This window comes from Thamnophis sirtalis, unplaced genomic scaffold (assembly GCF_051295495.1).
Source record: "Thamnophis sirtalis isolate CommonGarterSnake01/CBP01778 unplaced genomic scaffold, rThaSir2_p1.2 scaffold_14, whole genome shotgun sequence".
NCBI lineage: Eukaryota > Metazoa > Chordata > Lepidosauria > Squamata > Natricidae > Thamnophis > Thamnophis sirtalis.
This window is the reverse complement of record NW_028261394.1, coordinates 3,117,312-3,144,750: the sequence shown is the minus strand read 5'-3', so window position 1 is coordinate 3,144,750 and position 27,439 is coordinate 3,117,312. Positions and strand designations below refer to the sequence as shown.

The 27,439-nt window shown below is 45.0% G+C and overlaps 1 protein-coding gene across 1 annotated transcript; it reads left to right on the top strand.

Annotated features, from left to right (window-relative positions):
* Window positions 1–1,276: 1,276 nt before the first annotated feature.
* On the top strand, window positions 1,277–27,111 carry SNX8 (sorting nexin 8; the record flags this gene model as incomplete). The annotated part of the gene is given in 9 exon segments (XM_087701714.1): window positions 1,277–1,780; window positions 12,947–13,137; window positions 18,322–18,439; window positions 18,732–18,853; window positions 20,243–20,323; window positions 22,489–22,649; window positions 24,430–24,562; window positions 25,438–25,506; window positions 26,962–27,111. Coding segments are annotated over 9 exon segments (1,071 nt in total), but the record flags the coding sequence as incomplete, so codon positions are not given.
* Window positions 27,112–27,439: the final 328 nt, after the last annotated feature.

Below are 27,439 nucleotides of genomic sequence, written 5' to 3'. Positions count from 1 at the left end.
TATGTAGGTAGGTAGGTAGGTAGGTAGGTAGGTAGGTAGGTAGGTAGAGATAGAGATAGAGATAGAGATAGAGATAGAGATACGTATATATAGATATATATTTAGAGTCACAACCCCTGGTAAGCCCCAATTATGGGAGGAAACTAACTGCTTCCATCATCTGTCAATCAGCTCGTCACAAGAGTCCATCACGACAGAAACCCAATATTTTTACTGTTGCCTTTGTTATATTTGTGTTTTTTTATTTGTGCTGATAAATAAATAAAGGGAGACTAGTATAGATCTATTTCAAGCTATTTAGCTCTCTTTAGATATATATAGATATATAGATATATATAGATATGTGTGTGTTTATGTGTACGTGTATATATATTTAGTGTCACAACCCCTGGTATGCCCCAATTATGGGAGGAAGCTAATTGCTTCCATTCTCTGTCCATCGGCTCGTCACAAGAGACCATCCAGACAGAAAGCCCAATATTTTACTGTTGCCATTACTATTTTACTGTTCGAATCCCAGTAAGGGTATGGCTAGCTGATGAGAGCTAAATAGCTTGAAATAGATCTATACTAGTCTCCCTTTATTTATTTATCAGCACAAATACCACACACACACACACACACACACACACACACACACATGCACATATCTATTTTATATGTACACGGTGAGCTTATGGACTGGAGAGAAATTCTTTGTGTGCCCAATTACACTTGGCCAATAAAGAATTCTCCCTTCCTTTCCCTCCCCTTCATATCTACATGTGTGTGTATGTACTGTATGTGTATAGATATATAGAGAGATATATAGATAGGAGAGCGGGCATCAGAATTTCATTTTTTTAATGTGTGCACACAGTATAAGTGACAATTCAAATTACCTTATCCACTTTTCTCCTGGCGTGTGAAGACACTAGCAGCCTTTCTCAACCTTGGCAACTTCAGCTGGCCTTCAACTGGCTCTGGCTGGAGAATTTGGGGAGGGTTTTTTCTCCAGCCCCTCACTCTTAAAAAGCTGCTGGAGGATACAGCGTTGCCAAGTTCGTGCACCACCCCAGGGAAAGGGTGTGTCCCTTTAGGAACAGCTAAGGAAGGGGCTCTCTGCACAACCAGCTGTGCAAAAATCCTGGCTGGCGCTGCCCCCATCTGGGCGTTCCAGGGAGCGCTCCCCCTTCCCTCCCCCCTCCCCATTGACGCACATCTGCTAAGTCAGAGCCTTGTGCTCCAACCCGGCCTTGGCGATCGCAACTGGGGTTTGGGGTGCCCAGCTTGCCCCAGCCAAGAGGCGGAGGGGGGGAGGGAATCCCCTTATCCATTGAGCCCAGCCCCGTCCAACCCTCCCTCCTCCTGCCTCCCCTTCCCCCTCCCCCCGGGGCTTTCTTGCGGGAGTTTTGCAAAGTCTGCGCAGCCTTGCAAATCGCCCCCGAGTCTCCGCGCGGGCCGGAGGGAGCGGGGGTCCCTTCCCGCCCCCCCAGCTCTTCCTCCACCCCGGGACTGCAGCCGTTTAAGAAACCCCTTCCCCACTTCTGGCCCTGCGAGGCCCTGCCTTCCTCGCCGTTTGCAGAAGGGCTCGGGGTGCGCCAAGCAGCGCGCCAAGCGCTCCTGGGGCAGCGGCACGCGTCGGCCCGCCTCGGAGGCGCCTCCCCGGCCCGCCCCACCGGCCCCCTGGCCGGAGAGCCAGAGGAGGGACTCTCTCTCCCCCGCCGGAGGAGGCTCACATGACCGAGGCCAGCGATGGACCGAGAAGAAGGGCCCGAAGCGAGCCCGGGAGGAGCCGCGGGTAAGTAGCCTCGCCAAGACGCCCGGGCGCGCACGCCTCGCCTTTTCCCTTCTGCGCCCCGCAGCCCCTGCCTTGGCCAGCTGCCCCCCCCCCCACTCAGTCTCCCTCCCTCCAACGCCGGGCCTCTGCCAGACGACCCCCGGAGCTGGGGATGATGGGCAGGGCGATCCTCAGCCCAGAGACCCCGCCGCGCCCCGGCTCGATTTGGGAACTGGAAGCGCATGGACAGCTCCCGCGTCCCCCACCAGCTGCTTGGAGAGGGTCTTTCTCCCCATCTGGAGACCCGGCAGCGCATCCGGAGGGAGGGCAGAGGGGCTCGGCCCAGCCGCGCAGGCTCTGGGGAAGGGGAGTGGGTGGGTGGGCGAGCGGGGGCTTCAGCGCCCCTCTTCCCCGTTTCTCTTCCTTGCGCAGCAGGCAGGTTTCGTAAGCGCAGCGCCTAACCTTGGAAAGGCTCGGGATCTCAAGGCAAGGCGTGGGAGGGCGGAATCTGGGTGGCTGCGGGGGATGGGAGGTGTAGTCTTCGCCTGGCTGGGGGACTCCGAGGCAGGAAGATCCCCTGCGGGGCTTCCCCCCACCCTCAATTCTAGATTTTGAAAAAGGAGGCCTCCCTGCTTTCCCCCCTCCCTCCCTTTTCAAAGGAGGTTGTTAGGATTGGATTGCATTAACAAGAGTTGGAAGGGGCCTGGTAGGTCATCTAGTCCAACCCCCTCCCCCCAAGCAGGACACCCACCCAGGACACCTTTCTCCCAAGTGGCCAACATTAAAGGCCTGGGGACTTTCCAACTCCTGAGAATGGCAGCTGGGAAATTCCGGGAGTTGGAATTCACCTGCAGCCCTCGATTTACAACAGGGACCAATTTACAACGGGACCGATTTACAACGGGACCGATTTACAACAGGGACCGATTTACAACGGGACTGATTTACAACAGGGACCGTTCCAAGTCACAACAGCCCTGGGAAAAAGTGATTTAGTGATTTTTCACACTCGATCAAAAAAACCAGATGCTTGTCAAACGACTTGTCTCACTTGACAACATGAATAATAGCAATAGCAGTAGACTTATATACCGCTTCATAGGCCTTTCAGGCCTCTCTAAGCGGTTTACAGAGTCAGCATATCGCCCCCAACAATCTGGGTCCTCATTTTACCCACCTCGGAAGGATGGAAGGCTGAGTCAACCCTGAGCCGGTGAGATTTGAACCGCTGACCTGCTGATCTAGCAGTAGCCTGCAGTGCTGCATTTAACCACTGCGCCACCTTGGCTCTGCTGGCCTCCATTACAGTCATAAGCCTGAGGACATACCTGTATCTTAAAAAGTTGCTAAAGGTTCCGGGAAGGCTGGATTAGAAGTTGGCCTGAAAATGACTTTCCTCGGGATGGGGGTGTGTGTGGGATTAGCAGGATCTGCTGGCCCATTGAGGTCAATTTATCCTCATTATTATTACGTTCATGGTTAATTCTGCTGCCTTCTTCCCATGGTGGATTGGTGGTGGCCCCGGGGCTGATTGTGCGGGATCATGAGTTGCCTATCGTGACTTCGCACAACACGTTGTGACAGCCCCATGTGCTGTGTGGGAGGTTTGGATGCATTTAGATAAGTCCAGCCCTTACAGCTTGGGAACTGGCTTGTGGTTCGTCATGCTGCATTAACCCAACCGAAGGTGCTTTATTCCCAATAAGCCGACAGGTGGCTTGATAGGTGTGACTCCAACCCAGCTTTTCACGTGCTTGCCTGTTATCACTTTCTGCCTTTTTCTTCTGGCTGGTAAAAAGCCCTGGATTTCTGATGTTGGGTTATGCCGATTGGCTCACTTACCCGGTCCTCTTTTTTTAATCCTCTACGCCAGTGTTTCTCAACCTTGGCAACTTGAAGAGGTCTGGACTTCAAGTCCCAGAATTCCCCAGCCAGCGAATGCTGGCTGGGGAATTCTGGGACTTGAAGTCCAGACCTCTTCAAGTTGCCAAGGTTGAGAAACACTGCTCTACGCAATGAACTCAGCATATTACCCAGTGTTCCCGCTGCGCCGTGTGGATTGATTTAGTATGGATGGATGAAGTTTTTAAAGCAGGAACTGAATGAGATCAAAGGAAATAAAAAGATGCACACGATGCACTCGGTTAACTTTGCACTTTCTGGCTTTTAACATGAGAAAGTTTCTGATGCATCATATTTTTTCCACCACCACCACCCCTCCCGGACTGGATGCAATCTCATTTCCTAGAAAACTTCCTTTCCTGTCTCTTGGGCAAACATCCGACTCATTTCTCAACAGCGCTAAGATTTGGTGGCCTGTTCGAATCCCTAGCGCCGCGTAACGGAGTGAGCTCCCCGTGACTTGTCCCGGCTTCTGCCAACCTAGCAGTTCGAAAGCAGGTAAAAAATGCAAGTAGACAAATAGGAACCACCTTTGGTGGGAAGGGAACAGCGTTCCGTGCGCCTTCGGTGTTGAGTCATGCCGGCCACATGACCACGGAGACGTCTTCGGACAGCGCTGGCTCTTCGGCTTTGAAATGGAGATGAATGCCGCCCCCTTGAGTCGGAAACGACTAGTACGTATATGTGAGAGGAACCTTAACTTCTACCTTTATTTATCTGTAGCATTTTACCTCTTTCTTTTGAATAGAATAGAATGGAATGGAATAGAATAGAATTCTTTATTAGCCAAGTTTGATTGGACACACAAGGAATTTATCTTTGCTGCAGATGTTCTTGGTGTACATAAAGAGAAATAAAATACAATACATTCGTCAAGAATCATAAGATACAACACTTAGTGATAGTCATAGGTTACTAATAAGCAATCAAATCATACTAGGAAACAAATGAAACAGTATAAATTGTAGAGATAAAAGCAACATGGTTATAGTCATAAGTGGGAAGAGATAGGTAATAGGAAGAGAAGAATAATAGTAGTACAGTCTTAGTAAATTATTTGACAGTGTTGTGAGAATTATTTGTTTAGCAGAGTGATGGCGTTCGGGGAAAAAACGGTTCTTTTTTTTATTATTAAAATTTTTGACAAAAAAAACTTTTACAAATGTTTACTTCCCTCCCCCTACCCAACCCCCCCAACCTTTCCCTCCCCCCCCGACTTCCCAGAGCCAACGGTATAAATCTTTAACAAAGATATTCTAAAATAAACTTTAAAAACAGGTTAATATCATGTCTCGTTTGAGCTTTAACTCCTCTTTGCTCAGCTAGCTCTAAACAGATTATATCATTCCTTGTTTCTTCAGTCATAAGCTATCTGGAATTTCAGGGTTCAAAAGTTTTATTTCTTTTAAAACAACAAACATTTCATCATTCCTCAATCAGTAAAACAACGAAGTACAATTTTTTGTATGTCATAAGCTATCTGGAATTTCTTAGTCCCGTATTTATTTTGAGTATAGTCAATCCATCTTCTCCACTCCAGTTTATATTTCTCGTGAGTGATCCTTGAGATATGCAGATATTTTAGCCATCTCTGCTAGGTTTGTTACTTTTAATGCCCATTCTTGAACAGTAGGCAAATCTTCCTTCTTCCAGTATCGCGCCACCAGCAGTCTTGCTGCGGTTATTAAATGCAAAATCAGATTAGCCTCTATAACTGTACAATCTGTAATTATACCTAAGGAAAAAAACTGTCCTTGTGTCTTAGTTGTCTTGGTGCGCAGTGCCCTATAGAGTGTCGTTTCGAGGGTACAAGTTGGAACAATTGATGCCCAGGATGCAGGGGGGTCTGTAGATATTTTCCCAGCCCTCTTTTTGACTCGTGTAGTTTACAGGTCCTCAACCGAAGGCAAGTTGGTAGCCATTGTTTAGCCAAAAAGGGGAGAATATCTTGGATTTTAGAGGTTGAAAGGCAGGCGAGGAAAAACAGGTGGGGGTCCGAGAAGGAGGAAAGCAAGCTCAGGGCACCAGTTTTTTTATTCCTTCTAGTCTCCGTGGAGTAACGTCGATCCTGTAGTAGCTATTCCTTCCTGTCTGTCCCCAGTGTGGCTCTCTCTGCTCCGGGCTCTTTTATCTCTTTCTTGGTGTTTGTTTTCTTCCATTGTTTTCCCTGGGGAGCTTAAAGCCTTGGGGGAAGCCTGTGTGATCTTGCGCTAACATTGCCAATATTTAGGCTCCAGAGAGCCGGGTACGGATTCTACTCAGCAGAAGGAATGTGTTTGGGGTCCAGACAACCCGTCTGTTGCATGTAGGGATTTGGTCAGCAAATGTCTTGGAGATGTCTGTGTGTGTGTGTGTGTGTTTGTGTCCATGTCCCTGGACCTGTTTGTTGTCTTAACTGTACCAATAAAAGGAGAATATTTGAAAAAAAAGGGAAAATAAGGTGGTGTCACAACAGGTGCTAGGGATGGTAAACAAAGCAACTCAAACTGTATATTATAACCTATTAAATGGAATAACAAAAGTATAAGAATGGCAAAGAAAAAGAATAACCATGTGAATGTATACCTATAATTGTATGTAAGAGAATAAATGACAGTAAGAATATAAAGCACAATATAGGTAAACAATATTTTGTTATAAATAGCTAAGCATAAATAAATATAGAATAGTACATAAAAATGGATAACGAATAAGGAGATTATGAATGCAAGATAGAAATGTATAGAAGGGAAAACACTAACTGTAAAGAAACCGATACGGAACTGCTGTATGATATATGATGGAACTTCTTGTTCCTATGTTGTTTTAAGTCTTGTGCTTGTTTTTGTTGATGTGTTTAGGTGTTTAAAATAAAAATTTAAAAAAAAGGAGAATATTTGCAGCTCAGGGTTGAACTGGGGGCTCCTTGGTGCTTCTCTTAGCTTGGTGGTTCTCTTGTAGACGTTTCATGACCCAGCTAGGGAACATCATCAGTGTTGGAAAGGGAGCGGGATTTGCAGGAAGGAGGAGAACTGCAGGGACCTTGGTGCTTCTCTGAGCTTGGTGGTTTTCTTACAGACGTTTCGTGACCCAACTAGGTAGCACCATCAGTGCTAGAAGGAGGAAGGGGAAGGAAAAGGAGAAGGATTGTGGGGTCCCTGGTGCTCTCTGAACTCTCCGGTTTTCTTGCAGGTGTTTTATGACCCAACTAGGTAACATCATCAGTGCTAGAAGGGAGTGAGGGTTTTTTTTGTGGAGAGAAATAGGAGGAGGAGGAGGAGGAGGAGGAGGAGGAGGAGGAGGAGGAGGAGGAGGAGGAGGAAAATGACTGTGGGGTCTTTGGTACTCTCTGAGCTTGCTTGTATTCTTGCAGACATTTCGTGACCCAACTAGGGAACATCATCAGCGCTACTGTTAATTGTGTTAAACTGTCTTGTCAAGAGCAACATCCCCATTTGCATTCGGATACTTGACAGTTGGTCACATTTATGACGGTCGCGGTGTCCTGGGGTCACGTGATCCCCTTTTGCAACCGTCTGACAAGCAAAGTCCACGGGGGGGAGGGGAAGCCCGATTCGCTTAATCCAACAACTTCCATCTGCTTAGTGACCGATCAGGGTTACGGGAGTGCTGAAAAAGCTAAGTTAGAAAAAAAGTCCTTACACGCGGGACGCCGTTGGGACAGTCTTAAGAGCAAGGGCTTTTTCAGCACCGTCGTAACTTTGAATGGTCACTAAACCAACGGCCATAAGAGGAAGACTCCCCCCTGTGTTGCAAATCCTGGTCGTTAGTTTCCCCTTTCTGAAGAGAGTGGGATGGGGCCAACTTACAGGATTATCCGGGTGAATCGGTCCAATTTAATAAGCGAGGGGGTCTTATAATATAATGATCTTTGGCCGCTCAGGATTTGAACTCATGTTTTCAAATTGTAAGCCACCGGGAGGCCTAGCCCTTCGCTTGCCATCTCTCCCCAAGCTCCAGGTTGTAAGTTCAGTAGCAAGATAGATAGATAGATAGATGATAGAGAGAGAGAGAGAGAGGGGGGGGGGGATGGTTAGATAATAGATAGATAGATAGATAGATAGATAGATAGATAGATAGATAGATAGATAGATAGATAGATAGATAGATAAGAGAGAGAGAGGATGGTTAGATGGATAGATAGATAGATAGATAGATAGATAGATAGATAGATAGATGATAGATAGATGATAGATAGATAGATAAGAGAGAGAGGATGGTTAGATAGATAGATGATAGATAGATAGATAGATAGATAGATAGATAGATAGATAGATAGATAGATAGATAGATAGATAGATAGATAAGAGAGAGAGAGGATGGTTAGATGGATAGATAGATAGATAGATAGATGATAGATAGATAGATAAATAAGAGAGAGAGAGAGGATGGTTAGATAGATAGATGATAGATAGATAGATAGATAGATAGATAGAGGATAGTTAGATAGATAGATAGATAGATAGATAGATAGATAGATAGATAGATAGATAGATAATAGATGATAGACAGACAGACAGACAGACATAGGATAGATAGATAGATAGATCTATCCATCCAACTATCTATCTATATATTTAAAGTGACCATTTCAAACCTCTGTCTTATGTAACTCAATACTCAGCCACCGAGCCCTGTGGTTTGGGATAAAAACATATTTTTCTACTATTTCTTGAGGTTTCTTTGCAGGCTCAGAATGGATCGGGGCTGAAATTTGGAGAGGCAGATTTTCCTGGCTTTTTAATTTTTTTTACAGGATTGGAACCAAGAAATGAATCTGGCAACTGGGCTTAAAGGCCAGGCCGTTCATTGGTGGTCAGGTTGGCACCCATCGGAACCAAGTTATTTTGTGCCTCGAGTCTCCCCCCCCCCTCACACACACAACACACAACAACAACTGGGCCAAATGGAAAAATATATATCCCCCCCCCCCAGCTGTTTCTCGTTGCTGAAAATTATTTGGCAGGCCTCTCTTTTATTTTCCTTTCCCTGGGCCAATGAAATAGAATCAAATTGCAGAAGTACGCTGGGTGTTACTTTCCGAACTCATTTCAGTTCCATTTTCTGATGAATTCTAGAAACGTTAAGACTGGGGGTGGTGGGGGCAGTTTTCTTGAGAAGGTGGGGGGGGGAAACCCCAAAACTTTTCCTGATCAGAAACTCTGGATGGGAAATGAGGAGGCTTCCCAGCCATGATTTCTTCTCCCTTTTTTCCCTTTACAAGCTGGATTTAAAAAAAAGGAAGGCAAATAGCAGGAAAGGAGCTAGGATGATTTGATTTGGGGCTGATCTTGTTATCCTGTTTCCAGTTATTGCCTTTTGCTGAGGCTTTGCATTCCATTGTAGCTCTTGTTTTCTTCTCTCTCTCCTTTTTTCTTTCTCTCTCATTCTCTTTCTCTCCCTTTCTCTCTTTCTCTCTCACTGTCTTTCTCATTCTCTTCCTCTTTCTCTCTTTCTCCCACTTTCTCTCTCTCTTTCTATCCCATTCTCTTTCTCTCACTTTCTTTCCCTTTCTCATTCTATTCCACTCTCCCTCCCTTTTTCTCTCTCTTTCTTTCTCTTTCTCTCTTTCTCTTTCTCATCCTCTCACTCTTCTTTCTAGCTTGCTCTCTCTCTCCCCCCTTATCTCTCATTTTCTCTCTTTCCCTTTCTCTCCCACGTTCTTTCTCTTTTTCATTTTCTTCCTCTTTCTCTCTTCCTCCTACTTTTTCTCCCTCTTTCTCTCTTTCTTTCCCTTTCTCTCTCTTTCTCTTTCTCTTCCTCCTTCTCTCTTCCTCCCACTTTTTCTCCCTCTTTCTCTCTTTCTTTTCCTTTGTCTCTATCTCTTCCTCTTTCTCTCTTCCTCCCACTTTTACTCTCTCTTTCTCTCTTTCTTTCCCTTTCTTTCTCTCTTTCTCTCCCTCTTCCTCTTTCTCTCTTCCTCCCACTTTTTCTCCCTCTTTCTCTCTTTCTTTCCCTTTCTCTTTCTCTTCCTCTTTCTCTCTTCTTCCCACTTTTTCTCTCTCTTTCTCTCTTTCTTTCCCTTTCTCTCTCTCTCTTCCTCTTTCTCTCTTCCTCCCACTTTTTCTCCCTCTTTCTCTTTCTCTCTCTCTTTCTCTTTCTCTCTCTCTTTCTCTTTCTCGTCCTCTTTCTCTCTCCTCCCACTTTTACTCTCTCTTTCTCTCTTTCTTTCCCTTTCTCATTCTCTTCCACACTCCCTCCCTTTTTCTCTCTATTTCTTTCTCTTTTCTCTCTTTCTCATTTTCTGTCTCTTTCTCTTTCTAGCTTCCTCTCTCTCTCCCCTTATCCCTCATTTTCTTTCTCATTTTCTGTCTCTTTCTCTCTCCCCCCCTCTTTTTCACTTTCTCACATTCTTTCCTCTCTCCCTCCCTCTTTCTCCCTCTTTCCCATTCTCTTCTCTGTCCCTCTTTCTCACTTTCTCTTTTCCTCTCTCTCCTTTTCTCTCTTTTTGTTTCTCTTTTTCTGTCTCTTTCTCTCCCTCTTTTTCGCTTTTTCTCTTTTCTCTCTCTCTTGCTCTCACGTTCTCACATTCTTTTCCCCTCCCTCCCTCCCTCCCTCCCTCCCTCCCTCCCTCCCTCCCTCCCTCCCTCCCTCTCTCTTTAACCCCAGAATAGGTGAGATGGCTTATTTTGGCGATACAGTGGCAAGGAAACACCTGGCTTTGCATGTTGGGAAGCTCTGTTTTCCTCTGCTTTGCAAGGCCAGGGCCTGAGATCGAAATGAGGAATCCTTGATTCCTCCACCTCTCTCTCTCCCCCCACTCCTGCCCCCCCAGTGGGATTTGCTCTGTTCCTTCCGGAGGAAGAATTTTTCTCCCTGGGAAGGGACCTTGGACTTTGGGGGTGTTGCTGAGTGCGCTGTCTGCCTTCTGCTTTTGACTGACCGTGCGTCTAGATGGACGTTGAGAGATTTTGGCACATGGCATCGTAACCTTAAAAGAATGTTTTGGCTTTCAAACGGGTATTTTTTTTTAAAATAAAATAAAAATTCTGTCCAATCCTGTCTGATTCTCGGAGACAGCCTGGAGAAGTCCTTGTTTTCTTGGCCAGATTTTTCAGACAGTCTGCCATTGGCTCCTTCTCAGAGCTTGGAGAGACAGACTGGGCTGAGGTCATCAAGCTGTTTCGGTGCCCAAAGTGGGACTAGAACTCACGGTCTCCTGATTCCCCAACCTGGTGCCTTCTCTGCTACGCCAGGCTGGCTTTTAAGGCAGAGGTTGCCGGGTGGGGATTGCGAGTGTGATGTTGCATGATCCCTAAAATGATTCAAATCAACTCCCCCATCTTCCTCGGAATAACGGAATAATAGAGCCGGAAGGGACCTTGGAGGTCTTCTAGTCCAACCCCCCTCGCCTTCCTGTGTGGGAAGGTGATACAACCTGCTCCCATGCAGTTGTGGCTCTATGTGATGGGCGGTGTGTGTGTGTCCCCATCTGTTCTAGCCATCCAAATCAACTGTGGGGTGGGGAGGGGTTGAGACATTTCAATGCCCTCCCATTGAAAAGACTTTAGGTTAGAAAAGATTCCTGTACCAAGTGTTCAGATTGTCCAATCAGTCATGATTGCTTACCTGGGCTCAGGTAAGACCAGCATTTGATGTGGCGACTCTAGACAGAGTGCAGAGAAGAGCAACAAAGAGGATTAGGGGACTGGAGGCTAAAGCATAAGAAGAACGGTTGCAGGAACTGGGGACGTCTAGTTTAATGAAAAGAAGGACTTAGGGAGACAGGATAGCAGTCTTCCAATATCTCAGGGGTTGCCACAAAGAAGAGGGAGTCAAGCTATTCTCCAAAGCACCTGAGGGCAGGACAAGAAGCAATGGGTGGAAACTAATGAAGGAGAGAAGCAACTTAGGACTAAGGAGACATTTCCTGACAGTGAGGGCAATTAATCAGTGGAACAGAAGTTGCCTCCAGAAGTTGTGAATGCCCCAACACTGGAAGTTTTTAAGAAGATGTTGGATAGCCATTTGTCTGAAACTGTATAAGGTTTCCTGCCTAGGCAGGGGGTTGGTCTAGAAGACCTCCAAGGCCCCTCCCAACTCTGTTATTCTATTGTTCTGTTCTATATTTCTCAGACTTGACCAGTTTAAGACATGCGGACTTCAACTCCCAGAATTTAATCGCTGTGTAATTCAATTATAAGAGCCGAAGTGGCGCAGTGGTTAGGGTGCAGTACTGCAGGCCACTTCAGCTGACTGTTAGCTGCAGTTCGGCGGTTCAAATCTCAAGGTTGACTCAGCCTTCCATCCTTCCGAGGTGGGTGAAATGAGGATCCGGATTGTTGGGGGTGATATGCTGACTCTGTAAACCGCTTAGAGAGGGCTGAAAGCCCTATGAAGCGGTATATAAGTCTAACTGCTATTGCTATTGCTAATTAACAACTTCAGTGCTTCGCTTAACAACCAGGAGCTAAACAGATACCCCTGATTTATTGCAATATTAAAAAACGCAAATAATTTTTTCTGCAGACCACCAAAATTTTCTCACGGACCACCAGTGGTCCACAAACCACGAGTTGCTGGCCAATGGTTTACACAATAGAGCCAAGCCGTGTAACAGCTGGTTCAGTGTGACGGGTGCAACCTTGCCTTGAATTATATTTTATGTCTTCCAACGGAGGCCTTTTGACTCTGTAGGGACTACAACTTCCACAGGTCACATCTGGAGAGAGCGTCCCTTTGAAAAAGGCTCTTGCAGATAAAATAATAGCAAGGACAAGCCTCCAACACACCGATCCGTCCTTCACCCAACCTCCTTGGGCTCCCAAAAATTTGGCCACGGACATCTTTTAGCCAGATGGGAAGTACGGACAGTGGGGTTTTTTTTCCTCCTTTTCTTCTGCTGGCCTGGAAATCCTCATTCCCCCCCCCCCCCCACCGTCCTTCCATAGTTGGTTGCGAAGAGGAATCGAGAATGCCAGCCAGCGCTGTAAACTTTGCTGCCTTTTGATCTTCAAGAGAGCCAGTTCGACAAGAATTACCAGCCCCGTACGGCTGGCTGGCTCCCTGGGATGATCGTTTGGCACCTGGCCGAGCAGAGTCAACTGCCTCTGAAGAGAGAGGTGTGGGGTTTTGAAATGTTCCTGGGTAGTTTAGGCAGGTAATGTGAGATAAACCTGCGATATAGGTGTGTGCCTGTTCGGGCAAGAACCCCGTTGCTGATTGGGTAGCCGGGCGTTTGCGCACCGGGAAAGTCTCCCCCCCCCCTGCGCTTTTTATATTTCTCTCCCCACCCCCTCAAGAGCATCTCCTTTTCTTTTTTGCATTCCTCTTTTCTTCTCTTAGACTCCGGGGAGCCTCCGGCCAGCGACCCCAAAGACCTAGAGGAACCGCCGATGCAGAAGCCCCCGGGAAGCCCCTTAGTGCTTCCCCACACTTTGCAAGAGCTGTTGAGCAAGGACACCGTCCAAGTGCAGCTCATCCCGGAGAAAAGGGGGCTGTTTTTGAAGCACGTGGAATATGAGGTCTCCAGCAAGGTAGGTGACGAGGAAGGAACACGATCCGTGGGTTTTGGCTTTGGGAAACTCGGTTTGATCCTCCCGGGGGGGCTGAGCGGAGGAATAAAAGGGGGGTGTATTGGGAGAAAGCCGTAAGGTTGGTCTGAGCGAAGGGTGAAGCAATTTCTCTTGGCTTTTAGGCTGAAGCTGGGAGAAGAATTACGGCTTCCTAAAACAGTGTTTCTCAACCTTGGTGACTTGAAGTCCTGTGGACTTCAACTCCCAGAATCCCCCAGCCAGCATAGCTGGCTGGGGGATTCTGGGAGTTGAAGTCCACAGGACTTCAAGTCACCAAGGTTGAGAAACACTGTCCTTAAAAAAAAGAGGGAATGTCTTGTCTTTGGCAGCTGTTTTTATCAACGCCGTGTTTAGTTTTGAACGCAAATTTTCCACCCCCTTGTGCAAATGGACATCGGACATTTCAGAAATCATAGGTCACGGGATATAAACGTCTTCTTTTTTTTTTAAGCTCTTAACACAGTGCTTCCCAAACTTTGGCAGCTTTAAGACGGGTGGACTTCAACTCCCAGAATTCCCCAACCAGCCGGATTGCCAAGGTTGCAAAGGGGTTAAGGGTTAACCCTTAGTTAGTTAGCAATTGTCAAATAATATAATGGATTAAAAGGTAAAGGTAAAAACTCCCCTAGCTCATCTGTGCTAGTCGTTCCTGACTCTAGGGGGCGGTGCTCATCTCCGTTTCAAAGCCGAAGAGCCAGCGCTGTCCGAAGACGTCTCCGTGGTCATGTGGCTGGCATGACTCAATGCCGAAGGCGCACGGAACGCTGTTACTTTCCCACCAAAGGTGGTTCCCTATTTTTCTACTTGCATTTTTATATGCTTTCAAACTGCTAGGTTGGCAGAAGCTGGGACAAGTCACGGGAGCTCACTCCGTTACGCGGCGCTAGGGATTCGAACCGCTGAACTGTTGACCTTTCTGATCGACAAGCTCAGCGTCTTGGCCACTGAGCCACCGCGTCCCTTCATAATGGATTCCTTAACGTTTTATAATAAGACTACCAAACAAATTACAGGACAACAAGAAGAAAGGACTCCTTGGCTATTATGATGGAGGCTCTCTGTAATCAATCAGTATGATAAATAATAAAAGTTTGATTTTTAAAGGGTGGATTGGATTTTCACCCGATCAATTGATAAAGCCAACTGTTTGGGTCTCAGGAACACTCCCACCTCCATATTTAAACCTAAAAGTGAAATGCCGGCTGGTTGTAGGAAGGGCCTCGCGTAGGAATAAGCTGAACAATTCAATTCCCCCCCCCTTTTTTTAATAACTTGCAAGTATAGTAGAAATACAGCGGGAGATGCTAAGATTGGCAAAGAGGCAGATTGGCCAGGTTAGACAAAAGTAACAAAAATTATTATTATTATTATTATTATTATTATTATTATTTTTAATAACAATTATAGTCAAATGAAAATGGATATATGATGATGGTGACATGTATGAATATTTGAGTTAAAATGCTTGAGTTAACATGAATTATGTTTGTTGACTGTGGAAGAGATGCACAAAAGTCTTTTTTTTTAAAAAAAAATATATTTTATTCATTTTCACATTCCATTTTACAATCACTTATATACAGGGTATTTACTATAAGAAAAAAAAATAAAAGAAAATAAAAAAAAAGAAAAAAGAAAACACAACGCACAAAAGTCTTTTTGTAACCAACTGATACACTTTCTATAGCATGTAAAGAAGGATGTTGTATTTGTTTTAAATTAAAAATTAAAAAACATTAAAAAAAAAGAAAGATAGATAGATAGACAGACAGACAGACAGATCATATTGTTTTAAAAGCTACCAGTCATGGTTAAAACCAAGTTATATCTGTATTCAATAACAATAGTCAATACATTGTTAATCATATATTGTGATTAAGAGTTATGTTAAAAGAACCCCATATTTCAAATGTGATGTAAGACCATAAGTATTCATAAATGTTGTCCAAATTGCATGAAAAAAAAAGAAGAACAAAATATTATTTCATGTATAAACACAGTTGCCTTTTGGGCAGGGGTCAGCAATCTGCGGCTCTGGAGCCCCCTGTGGCTCTTTCGTCCCTCTGCTGTGGCTCCCTGTCGCTCAGAATATGCGTCACAACCACCAATGTGCGAGACTCGCCAACATGCAATTTATTGAGCTTTTTAGAGCCCTGGTAGTTTTTGGTGTCTCCTGGTGGTCTCTTTTCCGTGGGGAACTGGATCCAAATGGCTCTTTTGAGTGTTTAAGGTTGCCAACCCCTGCTTTAGGGAATTGATAAAGCTGTGTCAGTTTCTGCCACTTCAATCATGGACAAGCAGCTGCATCGACCGACTTCCGTCCCTTTCTCTGGCTGGTGAAAAATCCCGACAGAAAGCGTGGAAAATAAATGATTTCCTCCCTGCGCAAGGAATTATTATTATTATTTTTTGCTTCTTCTTTCCTTCCACATTCGCTCTTGGCTGGTTTTTCTTAGCGCTTATTTTGCAGAGTGATTCAAACCTCCAGCGATGATGAAACCGAGGGGAGGGGAAAAAAACTTCCAGCTCGTTGCATCATTTAACTTTTCGGGAGGATTTATTGCTGGATTTATTGTGGCAGTTGTGGTTTGTTTGGATCTGTTGCGAAGGGAAGCTGAGACGGATTCTGGGATGTTTTTAAGCGAAGGATGAACGGATAAACGGATTCACACCCCCGAGTCTTTTAACCAGCCGCCCATCATCGCTCCGAAAGAAATGCGTTTGTTTATTTACTGAGTCGCTGTAGCTAGCCGCTGGTCTCAGTCAGGAGATCTGGGCAGCGGACAATGTGAAAAGTAAAAATAGAAACAATAACAAGGGCAAGAATCAAAAGTAAGAAGCAGCCAAGGGAAAGGTTAGAGAGAGGTTCCCTGCAGGTGGACTTCAAGCTCGGAGGACTAAGCCTCTGGTTCCAGTGACCGACCCAGACTGGATCCTGCAACATTAACCTGGGACACCTGGAATAGAATGGAATAGAATAGAATTCAGAATAGAATAGAATTCAGAATAGAATTGAATAGAATTCAGAATAGAATAGAATGGAATTCAGAATAGAATAGAATTCAGAATAGAATAGAATAGAATTCAGAATAGAATAGAATTCAGAATAGAATTGAATAGAATTCAGAATAGAATGGAATGGAATTCAGAATAGAATAGAATACAGAATAGAATACAGAATACAGAATAGAATAGAATTCAGAATAGAATAGAATATAGAATAGAATACAGAATAGAATAAAATTCAGAATAGAATTGAATAGAATTCAGAATAGAATAGAATAGAATTCAGAATAGAATAGAATTCAGAATAGAATAGAATTCAGAATAGAATAGAATTCAGAATAGAATAGAATAGAATTGAATAGAATTCAGAATAGAATAGAATACAGAATAGAATAGAATAGAATTCAGAATAGAATAGAATTCAGAATAGAATAGAATTTAGAATAGAATAGAATTCAGAATAGAATAGAATTCAGAATAGAATTGAATAGAATTCAGAATAGAATAGAATTCAGAATAGAATACAGAATAGAATAGAATACAGAATAGAATAGAATAGAGTAATAGAATAGAATTCAGAATAGAATGGAATTCAGAATAGAATAGAATAGAATTCAGAATAGTATTCAGAATAGAATAGAATTCAGAATAGAATAGAATTCAGAATAGAATAGAATTCAGAAGAGAATGGAATGGAATTCAGAATAGAATAGAATAGAATAGGATTCAGAATAGAATAGAATTCAGAATAGAATAGAATTTAGAATAGAATAGAATTCAGAATAGAATAGAATTCAGAATAGAATTGAATAGAATTCAGAATAGAATAGAATTCAGAATAGAATACAGAATAGAATAGAATACAGAATAGAATAGAATAGAGTAATAGAATAGAATTCAGAATAGAATGGAATTCAGAATAGAATAGAATAGAATTCAGAATAGTATTCAGAATAGAATAGAATTCAGAATAGAATAGAATTCAGAATAGAATAGAATTCAGAAGAGAATGGAATGGAATTCAGAATAGAATAGAATAGAATAGGATTCAGAATAAAATAGAATAGTATTCAGAATAGAATAGAATCCAGAATAGAATAGAATAATAGAATAGAATTCAGAATAGAATTCAGAATAGAATTCAGAATAGAATTCAGAATAGAATAGAATTCAGAATAGAATTCAGAATAGAATTCCAGAGTTGGAAGGGACTTTGGAGGCCTTCTAGTCCAACCCCCTGCCTAGGCAGGAAACCCTACACCTCTTCAGACAAATGGTTATCCAACATCTTCTTAAGAACATCTAGTGTTGGAGCATTCACAACCTCTGAAGGCAAGTTGTTCCACTGGTTAATTGTTCTCACTGCCAGGAAATTTCTCCTTCCTTCTAAGTTGCTTCTCTCCTTGAATAGTTTCCACCCATTGCTTCTTGTGTCCTACCCTCAGGGGCTTTGGAGAATAGCTTGACTCCCTCTTCTTTGTGGCAACGTAGATTTGCCTTCGTTTGTTGAGAAATGCAACAACAGTTAACACAACTAGAGATGGGTCCTTTCACACACATGAGGCAGAATGAGCCAACTCGCCACAGCCAACTCGCTGGGGGGAATTAACAACTTAATTTAATTATTTAAAATTGTTTAAAACTTTTTGTTGTTCACATTTCATGTCCCTCCTTTTTCATCCTTTCTTTAATGATTCAGTTCTACCATGTCTTCGATATTAATGTAACACTTGTCCCGCAGCGAATTGACCCATGATGACTTGGCCTTGGCATGTTGTTGGAGATCCTACTTGGGGATCCAGGCCTGGGCATAGAACCCAAGTCTTGGGGGTCTTGTGAAAGGCCAGTCTCATCTCCGGAGGGAGAAGGTCTCCATCAGGTGGACAACTATGGCAGATGAGACATATCTTCTGGGATCCACCTGCTGGCAGTCCTTAGCCAATGAGATCTGGAGTGTGCCCATCTTGACCGACGAGATGGGATGGGTAGGGCCAACCAGGGTCCCTTAAATAACCTGGTCCCAAGCCAGGAGGTGTTGGACTAGAGGGCATTTAGGTCTTCTTTTCTGTTCCAAGGTGCCAAAAGCTCCAACATCTCCTTTGAGGAAGCTCTGAATGGACTCCTTTACTCTCCCTACAGCGTTTTAGGTGCTCCGTTTACCGGCGGTATAACGACTTTGTAGTTTTCCATGAGATGCTCCTTCAGAAGTTCCCTTACCGTATGGTCCCTGGCCTGCCTCCCAAGAGGATGTTAGGAGGTAAGCTTGGCAGGGACGAGATGGGAGGTAGCTAAACTCCAGGAAGACCATCAATGATGACCTTCCCCAAGCTGGTCTTCCCAAATGGGTTGGAACTATTGACTGCCAGGCTTCCCAATCAACCAAGGCATTGCGTTGGGAATTGCAATTCCGATCCTCCTAGAGATGTCCCGTTGATCACAGCTCATGGCTGGAATTGGTAGAAGAAGTGGGACTTCCTTTTGTGCGTAAAGCTATCAGGAAGGTTTTGAAGATTGAGGTTCCTCAACCTGGACCTTCTCCCATCCTCCAGCTGACCGGGAATTCATCGAGACCAGACGCCGCGCCTTGAAGCGTTTCATCAATCTGGTGGCGCGACACCCTCCTTTTTCAGAAGATGTGCTTCTCAAGTTCTTCCTCTCTTTCAGTGGGTCGGTAAGTGTGCCTGAGAAGGACTCCGTGGGTAATTGAATATGTAGAGATCAGTGCTTGCTGGCGTATCCAGTGCTGGTTTGCCAGATGCCTCCTACTGGTTCCACCACAAAACCGCGTTCGACTAAAGCGCGCTCGACGAAACCGCGTAGCTGATGTCATCAACAGGGCGACAACAGCGCAGAGACAGAAGCACGCTGTAAACGCTAAACCTAAAATTAACTCCTAAACCTAAACCTAGCCCCCCTAAACCTAACCCTTAACCTAACCCTAAACCTAACCCTTAACCTAACCCTAAACCTAACCCTAACCCTTAACCTAACCCTAACCCTAACCCTAAAGCTAACCCTAAACCTAATCCTAACCCTTAACCTAACCCTAACCCTAACCCTAAAGCTAACCCTAACCCTAAACCTAATCCTAACCCTTAACCTAACCCTAACCCTAAACCTAACCCTAAACCTAACCCTAAACCTAACCCTAAACCTAATCCTAACCCTTAACCTAACCCTAACCCTAACCCTAAAGCTAACCCTAAAGCTAATCCTAACCCTTAACCTAACCCTAACCCTAAAGCTAACCCTAAACCTAATCCTAACCCTTAACCTAACCCTAACCCTAAAGCTAACCCTAAACCTAATCCTAACCCTTGACCTAACCCTAAACCTAACCCTTAACCTAACCCTAAACCTAATCCTAACCCTTAACCTAACCCTAACCCTAACCCTAAAGCTAACCCTAAACCTAACCCTTACCTTAAGTTGAATCGGATTGCTTTCAAAGCGCTATTTAAAGCACCCTTCTTTCTCTGCGCTCGCTGTTGTTGCCCTGTTGATGACGTCAGCGACGCGGTTTAATCGGGCGCGGCTTAGTCGAGCGCGGTTTTGTTGTGCCACGCCTCCTACTAGTTAGATATCTACCATAACATTGTCCACAGTAGGGCTTTCCTAGCTGGGCAACCTTTATAGGATCTTGAGTCAACTACTAATTTTTCTAGTCGCTCGGTTGCTTGTACATCCAGTGAAGGAGACAAACCAAGTTTGTGGTGGTCAACCTCGCTTTGAGTAGCCCCTGATTTTACCCAGGGTCATCCCAACAGCCATGAACTAGATGACAGAGGTTGACTCAATCCATGGAAACTTCATGTTTCCAATTAATTTCTCAAGGGACCAACCCAATTACTGGTGTCTCCAACTACCACAGCTCTAAAGGCCACCTCTGGATTCTACACATAGAATCCAGAGGTGGCCTTTGAGTCAAAGGTGAGAGATCAGTTCCTTCACAAAATGTTGACACGTTGTGCTGACAGATGCAAAACTCCAGGAATGCGAAAGGAGATAGCTGTTGCTAAACACCAATGTGTTCCTACTTATCTTCTTCTTCTTGTTCCAGGATGTCCAGAACAAGCTGAGGGAGCTGGTCCAAGGTGTGGGAGACGAATTCATGACCTGCAAGTTCGCAATGCAGGCCAAGGTATTGTCTGAGGAGACCTCTTATTAGAGGCATGGACATGGGGTGGCTTCAGCAGAAGACTTCTGTTTGTAACAGAGAGATACAAAGCCTCTTAGTTACTTAGCATGGTCTTTCTCAAAGTAGGCTGCTTTAAGATGGGTGGACTTCAACTCCCAGAATTACCCAGCCAGCTTTTAAGATGGGCGGACCGGGAGAATTTGAAAGAATATAATAAACTTTGTATATAAAAAATGGTGACAGTTTATAAAGATTACAGAAACACATGTTATTTCCATAGCAAGGAAGCAGGGATGGTTAACTTGATTGCTTTATTTAAAGAGGAAAATAGGTTATCGTTGGGATATCCCTTCTGGAATTTGTGCTTCTGATGAAAAAAATATATATATGAAGCTTTGATCTTGGTTTTGAAGAGCCGAGGTGGCGCAATGGTTAGGGTGCAGTACTGCAGCCACTTCAGCTGACTGCTAGTTCTGCAGCTCGGCGGTTCAAATCTCACCGGCTCAGGGTTGACTCAGCCTTCCATCCTTCCGAGGTGGGTAAAATGAGGACCCAGACTGTGGGGGCAATATGCTGACTCTGTAAACCGCTTAGAGAGGGCTGAAAGCCCTATGAAGCAGCATATAAGTCTAACTGAGATAGATGATAGATAGATGATAGATAGATAGATAGATAGATAGATAGATGATAGATAGATAGATAGATAGATAGATAGATAGATAGATAGATAGATAGATAGAGGAGCCGAGGTGGCTCAGTGGTTAGGGTGCAGTACTGCAGGCCACTTCAGCTGACTGTTATCTGCAGTTCAGCGGTTCAAATCTCACCGGCTCAAGGTTGACTCAGCCTTCCATCCTTCCGAGGTGGGGAAATGAGGACCCAGACTGTGGGGGCGATATGCTGACTCTGTAAACCGCTTAGAGAGGTCTGAAAGCCCTATGAAGCGGAATATAAGTCTAACCGCTATTGCTATTGCTATTGTTCTGTTGAATAGAAAGATTTGTTGTTATAGAAACGGCCAGTTATATATTAATGCGTAAAAGCAGAAAGTGGACCATTGGTGTGTGTTTGTTCTTTCTTTTTATTTGTATTTTATATAATAAAATAAAAAAAATTGAAATCAAAAGATGGGCGGACTTCAATTCAGAGAAGTCCACCCATCTTAAAGCAGCCAATGTTGAGAAACATCGGTTTAAGATGCTCAAGCTGCATTGGAGAAGGACAGGCTGGGGATTTTTTGAAAAATATTTTTTTACAAATATTTACTTCCCTCCCCCCCCCCAACCTTTCCCCCCTCCCCCCAGCTTCCCAGAACCAATACGGGGTATAAATCTTTATCAAAAACATCCTAAAACAAACTTAAAAAAAAGTTAATAACATCTTTCATTTGAGCTTTAACTCCTCCTTACTAGGCTAACTCTAAACAACTTACATCATTCCTAGTTTCTTCAGTCATAAGCTATCTGAAATTTCTTCGTCCCATATTTATTTTGAGTATAATCAATCCATCTTTTCCACTCCAGTTTATATCTCTCGTTTGAATGGTCCTTAAGATATGCAGATATTTTAGCCATCTCAGCTAGGTTTGTTACTTTCAATGCCCATTCTTGAATAGTAGGCAAGTCTTCCTTCTTCCAGTATTGCGCCACCAACAGTCTAGCTGCGGTTATTAAACGCAAAATCAGGTTAATCTCTACAACTGTACAATCAGTAAATTATACCTAACAAAAATAACTGAGGGGTAAACTTTATCCTTTTTTAAAGAACATTTTGCATAATCCACCATATTTTTATCCAAAATGCTTTAACTTTTTTACAAGTCCACCATATATGAAATTTGAATTTGAATTTAATAACATTTATATGCCGCCCAATCCCGTAGGACTCCGGGCGGCTTACAATACAGAAATAAAAACAAAAATAAAATACAGGGAAAGAAAGGATAGATTTAAAAAACAACACATCATACACTCCGTTCTAGATGGGGCTGGACCGTATTTTGGGGTCAACAGCCTCAGGCCTGCCGGAACAGCCAGGTTTTAGTGGCTTTTCCGGAAGGCCGAGAGAGTGGGAAGGGAAAGTAAGTTGGAAATAGTACAATCACATCTCCAGCATTTAGGTTGTAAGTTTGGATACGGATCTCTTGAACTTCCCTACCCCTCTTTCAGGAATATCTGCCAACGGACATCCAAATCCAGTTTGCGGCCAGCCGAGAACTGATCAGAAACATCTACAACAGCTTCTACAAACTCAAGGACCGGACCGAGCGGATAGCATCCCGGGCAGTGGACAATGCCTCGGACCTCCTCCTCTTTGGGAAGGAGCTAAGGTGAGTGGGCGTCAACTGAGCCACCCGTGTTCTAAGCTCAGGCCTTGGGATTGTTGAGCTACCATCTCTTTAGAGGTGGTGGGTTTCAAAAAAATTTGGATCCTCTTCTCTAGGTGTGGCCTGCTTTCCGGGTCCATTGGTGGAACCTCTTCTAACCAGTTCGGTAGATTTGACGAACCGGTTCTACCGAATAGGTGCCAAATTGGTAGGAACCCACCTCTGGAGGTGGTCCTTCGCCTATGACGAAGTAGTGATTCTTCGAAGTTAGGACAGACCGTTACTTGTGGCCCAGATTTGAGGTTTCAACAGCCCCCACTCCTGAATTTGGGGTGTTTGGCAAATGGCCTGCATTTAGCTGCAGTGGCGCAGTGGTGAGAGTGCGGTATTGCAGGCTACTTCTGCTGACTGCCGTTCTGCCTGCCGTTTGGCAGTTCGAATCTCAACAGGCTCAAGGTTAACTCAGCCTTCCAATTTTCCGAGGTGGGTCAAATGAGGACTCGGATTGTTTGAGGCAAGAGGCTGACTGTGTAAACCACTTAGAGAGGGGTGTAGAGCACCGTGAAGTGGGATATGAGTCTAAGTGCTAAGTGTGGAGGGAGGGAGGGAAGGAGGAAGTACTGAGAGAGATGAAGGAGAGCATGAGGGAAGGGAGGAAAGAAGGAAGGAGGGAGGAAGAGAGGGAGGGAGGGAAGGGTTATGGTGATGCAGTGATTAGAATGCAGTATTGCTCCCTCTGCCCACTGCCAGGAGTTCAATCCTGACCGGCTCCTAGTTGACTCAACCTCCCATCCTTCCGAGGTGGGTAAAATGAGGACCCAGATTGTTGGGGCAAAAGACTGACTCTGTAAACCGCTTAGAGAGGGCTGTAAAGCATTGTGAAGTGGATATGTCTGTTATAGCATAGGAAGGAAGGAAGGAAGGAAGGAAGGAAGGAAGGAAGGAAGGAAGGAAGGAAGGCCAGCCGGCAGAGTGGTGCAGTTGTTACAATGCAGCGTTGCAGGCAAACTCTGCCCACTGCCAGGAGTTCGATCCTGACCAGCTCAAGTTTGTCTCAGCCTTCCTTCCTTCTGAGGTGGGTAAAACAAGGACCCAGATTGTTGGGGGCGAGAGGCTGGCTCTATAAACCGCTTAGAGAGGGCTGTAAAAGTACTATGAAGTGGCATATACGTCTAAGTGCTAAGTGGGAAGGAAGGAAGGAAGCCATAGGGGAGCATTTGTTACAATGCAGCGTTGCAGGCTAACTCTGCCCACTGCCAGGAGTTCGATCCTGACCAGCTCAAGGTTGGCTCAGCCTTCTGTCCTTCCAAGGTGGGTAAAACGAGGACCCAGATTGTTGGGGGCAAGAGGCTGACTCTGTAAACCACTTAAAGAGGGCTGTAAAGGTACTATGAAGTGGCATATAAGTCTAAGTGCTAAGTGGGGAAGGAAGGAAGGAAGGAAGGAAGGAAGGAAGGAAGGAAGGAAGGAAGGAAGGAAGGAAGGAAGGAAGGAAGGCAGGCAGGCAGGCAGGCCAGCCGGCAGAGTGGTGCAGTTGTTACAATGCAGCATTGCAGGCAAACTCTGCCCACTGCCAGGAGTTCGATCCTGACCAGCTCATGGTTGACTCAGCCTTCCGTCCTTCCGAGGTGGGTAAAACGAGGACCCAGATTGTTGGGGGGGCAAGAGGCCGGCTCTGTAAACCGCTTAGAGAGGGCTGGATGCTGGGTGCCAATGGGGGGGGGGGGCTGGTGCAAAGGCTCTGCAGGGTCTTCACAGACACCCCCCCTCCTTCTTCCGCCAGTGCTTTGGGCTCGGACACAACCCCGCTGCCTTCCTGGGCGGCTCTGAACCACAGCGCCTGGGGAAACCTGAAGCAGGCGCTGAAAGGCCTTTCCGTGGAATTTGCCATGTTAGCCGACAAAGCCGTTCAGCAGGTGAGCCCGGGGTGGGAAAGGTTTGCGGGAGAGAGAGAGCGGGGGGGGGGGTTGGTTGCCCAGGACGATGGGTCCGGACGCCCTCTCCCCCCCTCCGAGATTCATCGACCTGTCAGTGAAGATTGCAAGGAAGCGCCAGGGGGGGAGCTGTCCTCATTTAGGGACCGCCTTGCTTAGCGACCATTCCGCCCTGGGGATAACCCCCACCCCTCCTCTTCGCCGATCCGTAAAATGGTTAAGGATGTGCTGGAAGGAAGACTGTAAGCACTTCGCTGCGGCTTCACTGAACGGCGTTCACTTAACGACTGAGAAACCCGTCCCGGTTTCAGTCTCCAAGCGAGGAGAAGCCGTAAGCCTCTGATCTACCCCGGGGGTGGGGTGGGGGTGGGGGTGGGCTCCTGTCAGTGAACGGATGATAAAGGTACGGAAACTCCATCAGAATCCATTCAGAGAAAGTCCTGTGTGGAAACAAAACGTCCAAATTTTTTTTATTTTAATTTTCGGTCGGGGAGGTCTCCGTTCAACGCCTGCACTGCTTAGTGACGGATGTTTCCAGGGCCAGCTGTGACCGCCAGCTATGGGCGTGTGTATGTATGTATGTGCGTGTGTGTGTATGGATTTGTGCGCGCACACACATGCCCATACACAGAATACCTGCGCACCCACCCACCCACCGCCTCTTTCCGCTTGAATTGCTCTACATCGCCCCCCGCCCTCTCTCCCCATGGAAGATTCCCCTGCAGGACCCTCCTTCCCAGCCTCCGAGGGGCCACTTGCCACCGACTTCCTGCCCTCGGGTGGGCAGGTGGGTGTGTGGGGGGGGACAGCTGCCCTCCCCATCCCTTCACAGGGTTCTCCTTCGTTCTGCTGTCCAGGGGAAACAGGAAGAGAACGACGTGGTGGAGAAGCTCAACCTTTTCCTGGACTTGCTGCAGTCTTATAAAGTGAGTCCGTCGGCCCACCGACCCGTTTGGGGGGGGGAGGAGAGAGAGAGAGAAAGGCTGGGACATGGCTGGGGGCTGGAGGGTCCGAAAGAGGAAAGTCGAGGAATGAAAAGGATGAAAGATGGATGGAGAGAGAGAGAAGGATGATAAGACAGACAGATAGATAAAAATACAAATAAAGATGATAGATAGATAGACAGACAGATAGACAGATGATAGAGAGGAAGAGATAGATAGATAGATAGATAGATAGATAGATAGATAGATAGATAGATAGATAGATAGATGATAGATAGATAGATAGATAGATAGATAGATAGATAGATAGATAGATAGATAGATAGATGTAGGTAGGTAGGTAGGTAGATAGATAGATGATAGATAAATAGATAGATGATAGATAGATAGATGATAGATAGATGATAGATAGATAATAGATAGATGATATATATAGATATATAGATATATAGATATATAGATAGATAGATAGATAGATAGATAGATAGATAGATAGATAGATAGATGGATGATAGATAGGTGATATATATATATATATATATATATATATATATATATATATATATATATATATATATATATATATATATATATATATGATAGATAGAAGATAGATAGATAGATAGATAGATGATAAATAGATAGATAATGATATATAGATAATGATAGATAGATAGATAGATAGATAGATAGATAGATAGATAGATAGATAGATAGATAGATAGAAAAATAGAAGATATAGATGGTAGGTTGGTAGATAGATAGACAGACAGACAAACCCACACAGACATAGACTGATAAGATAGAGAGGAAGAGATAGATAGACAGACAGACAGACATAGACTGACAGATGACAGAGAGGAAGAGATAGATATACAGAGAGAGATATGGCAGAGATAGACATAGACTGAAAAATGATAGAGAGGAGATAGATAGATATACAGATAGATAGATAGAGATAGGTAGGTAGGTAGATAGATAGATAGATAGACACATAGACAGACAGACATAGACTGATAAGAGAGGAAGAGATATACAGAGAGATATATAGCAGAGATAGACAGACTGAAAGATAATAGAGAGGAGATAGACAGATACACAGATAGAGAGATAGACAGAGATAGACATAGAGTGATAGGTGATAAAGAGGAAGAGACAGACAGACAGAGTGATAGGTGATAAAGAGGAAGAGACAGACAGACAGACAGATAGACAGGGATAGATAGACATAGACTGATGAGAGAGAGAGAGAGAGAGAGAGAGAGAGAGAGAAGCAGGCAGACATGATAAAGAAAGAGGTAGACGTATTTAGAGAGACATAGGCACAGCTGGATGAATGGACGGACAAGATAGAGAGAGCCAGAGACGGGCAGATTGAGAGATGATAGATAGAAATGAGCCCCCTGATGTCACCTGCTTCTTCCGCCTGCCTGGCAGGATCTGTGCGAGAGGCACGAGAAGGGTGTGTTGCACAAACACCAGCGGGCTCTGCACAAGTACAGCGTGATGAAGAGGCAGATGATGAGTGCCACGGTGCAGAACAAGGAGCCCGAGTCGGTGGAGCAGCTGGAATCCCGGATTGTGGAGGTGAGGGCAGCCTCTCCGCTCGGGGCTGGATGGATGTTCCTGACTCCTGAAAGCGATGGGCTCTCTCGGCCTTTTATGCTTTTGATAAAGGAATGGAAAATGGCCGGGGTTTAGTCCCCTCGGCAACGATAAACGCCCAGTGAGGTTGGAGGAACTGAAGCAGCCTTGGGGAGTGTTTTGAGTGGGGTTGGGGAAGAAGATGGGGGGCTGTGGGGGGGGACACACAAGGCCTTGGGTGGAGATGATAGCTTGTGTCTCTCCAAGGCTCTAGTCTAATCTCTCTTCCTCTTTTCTTCGCCTTCCCTTTCTTCTCTTCCGTCTCCTTTCT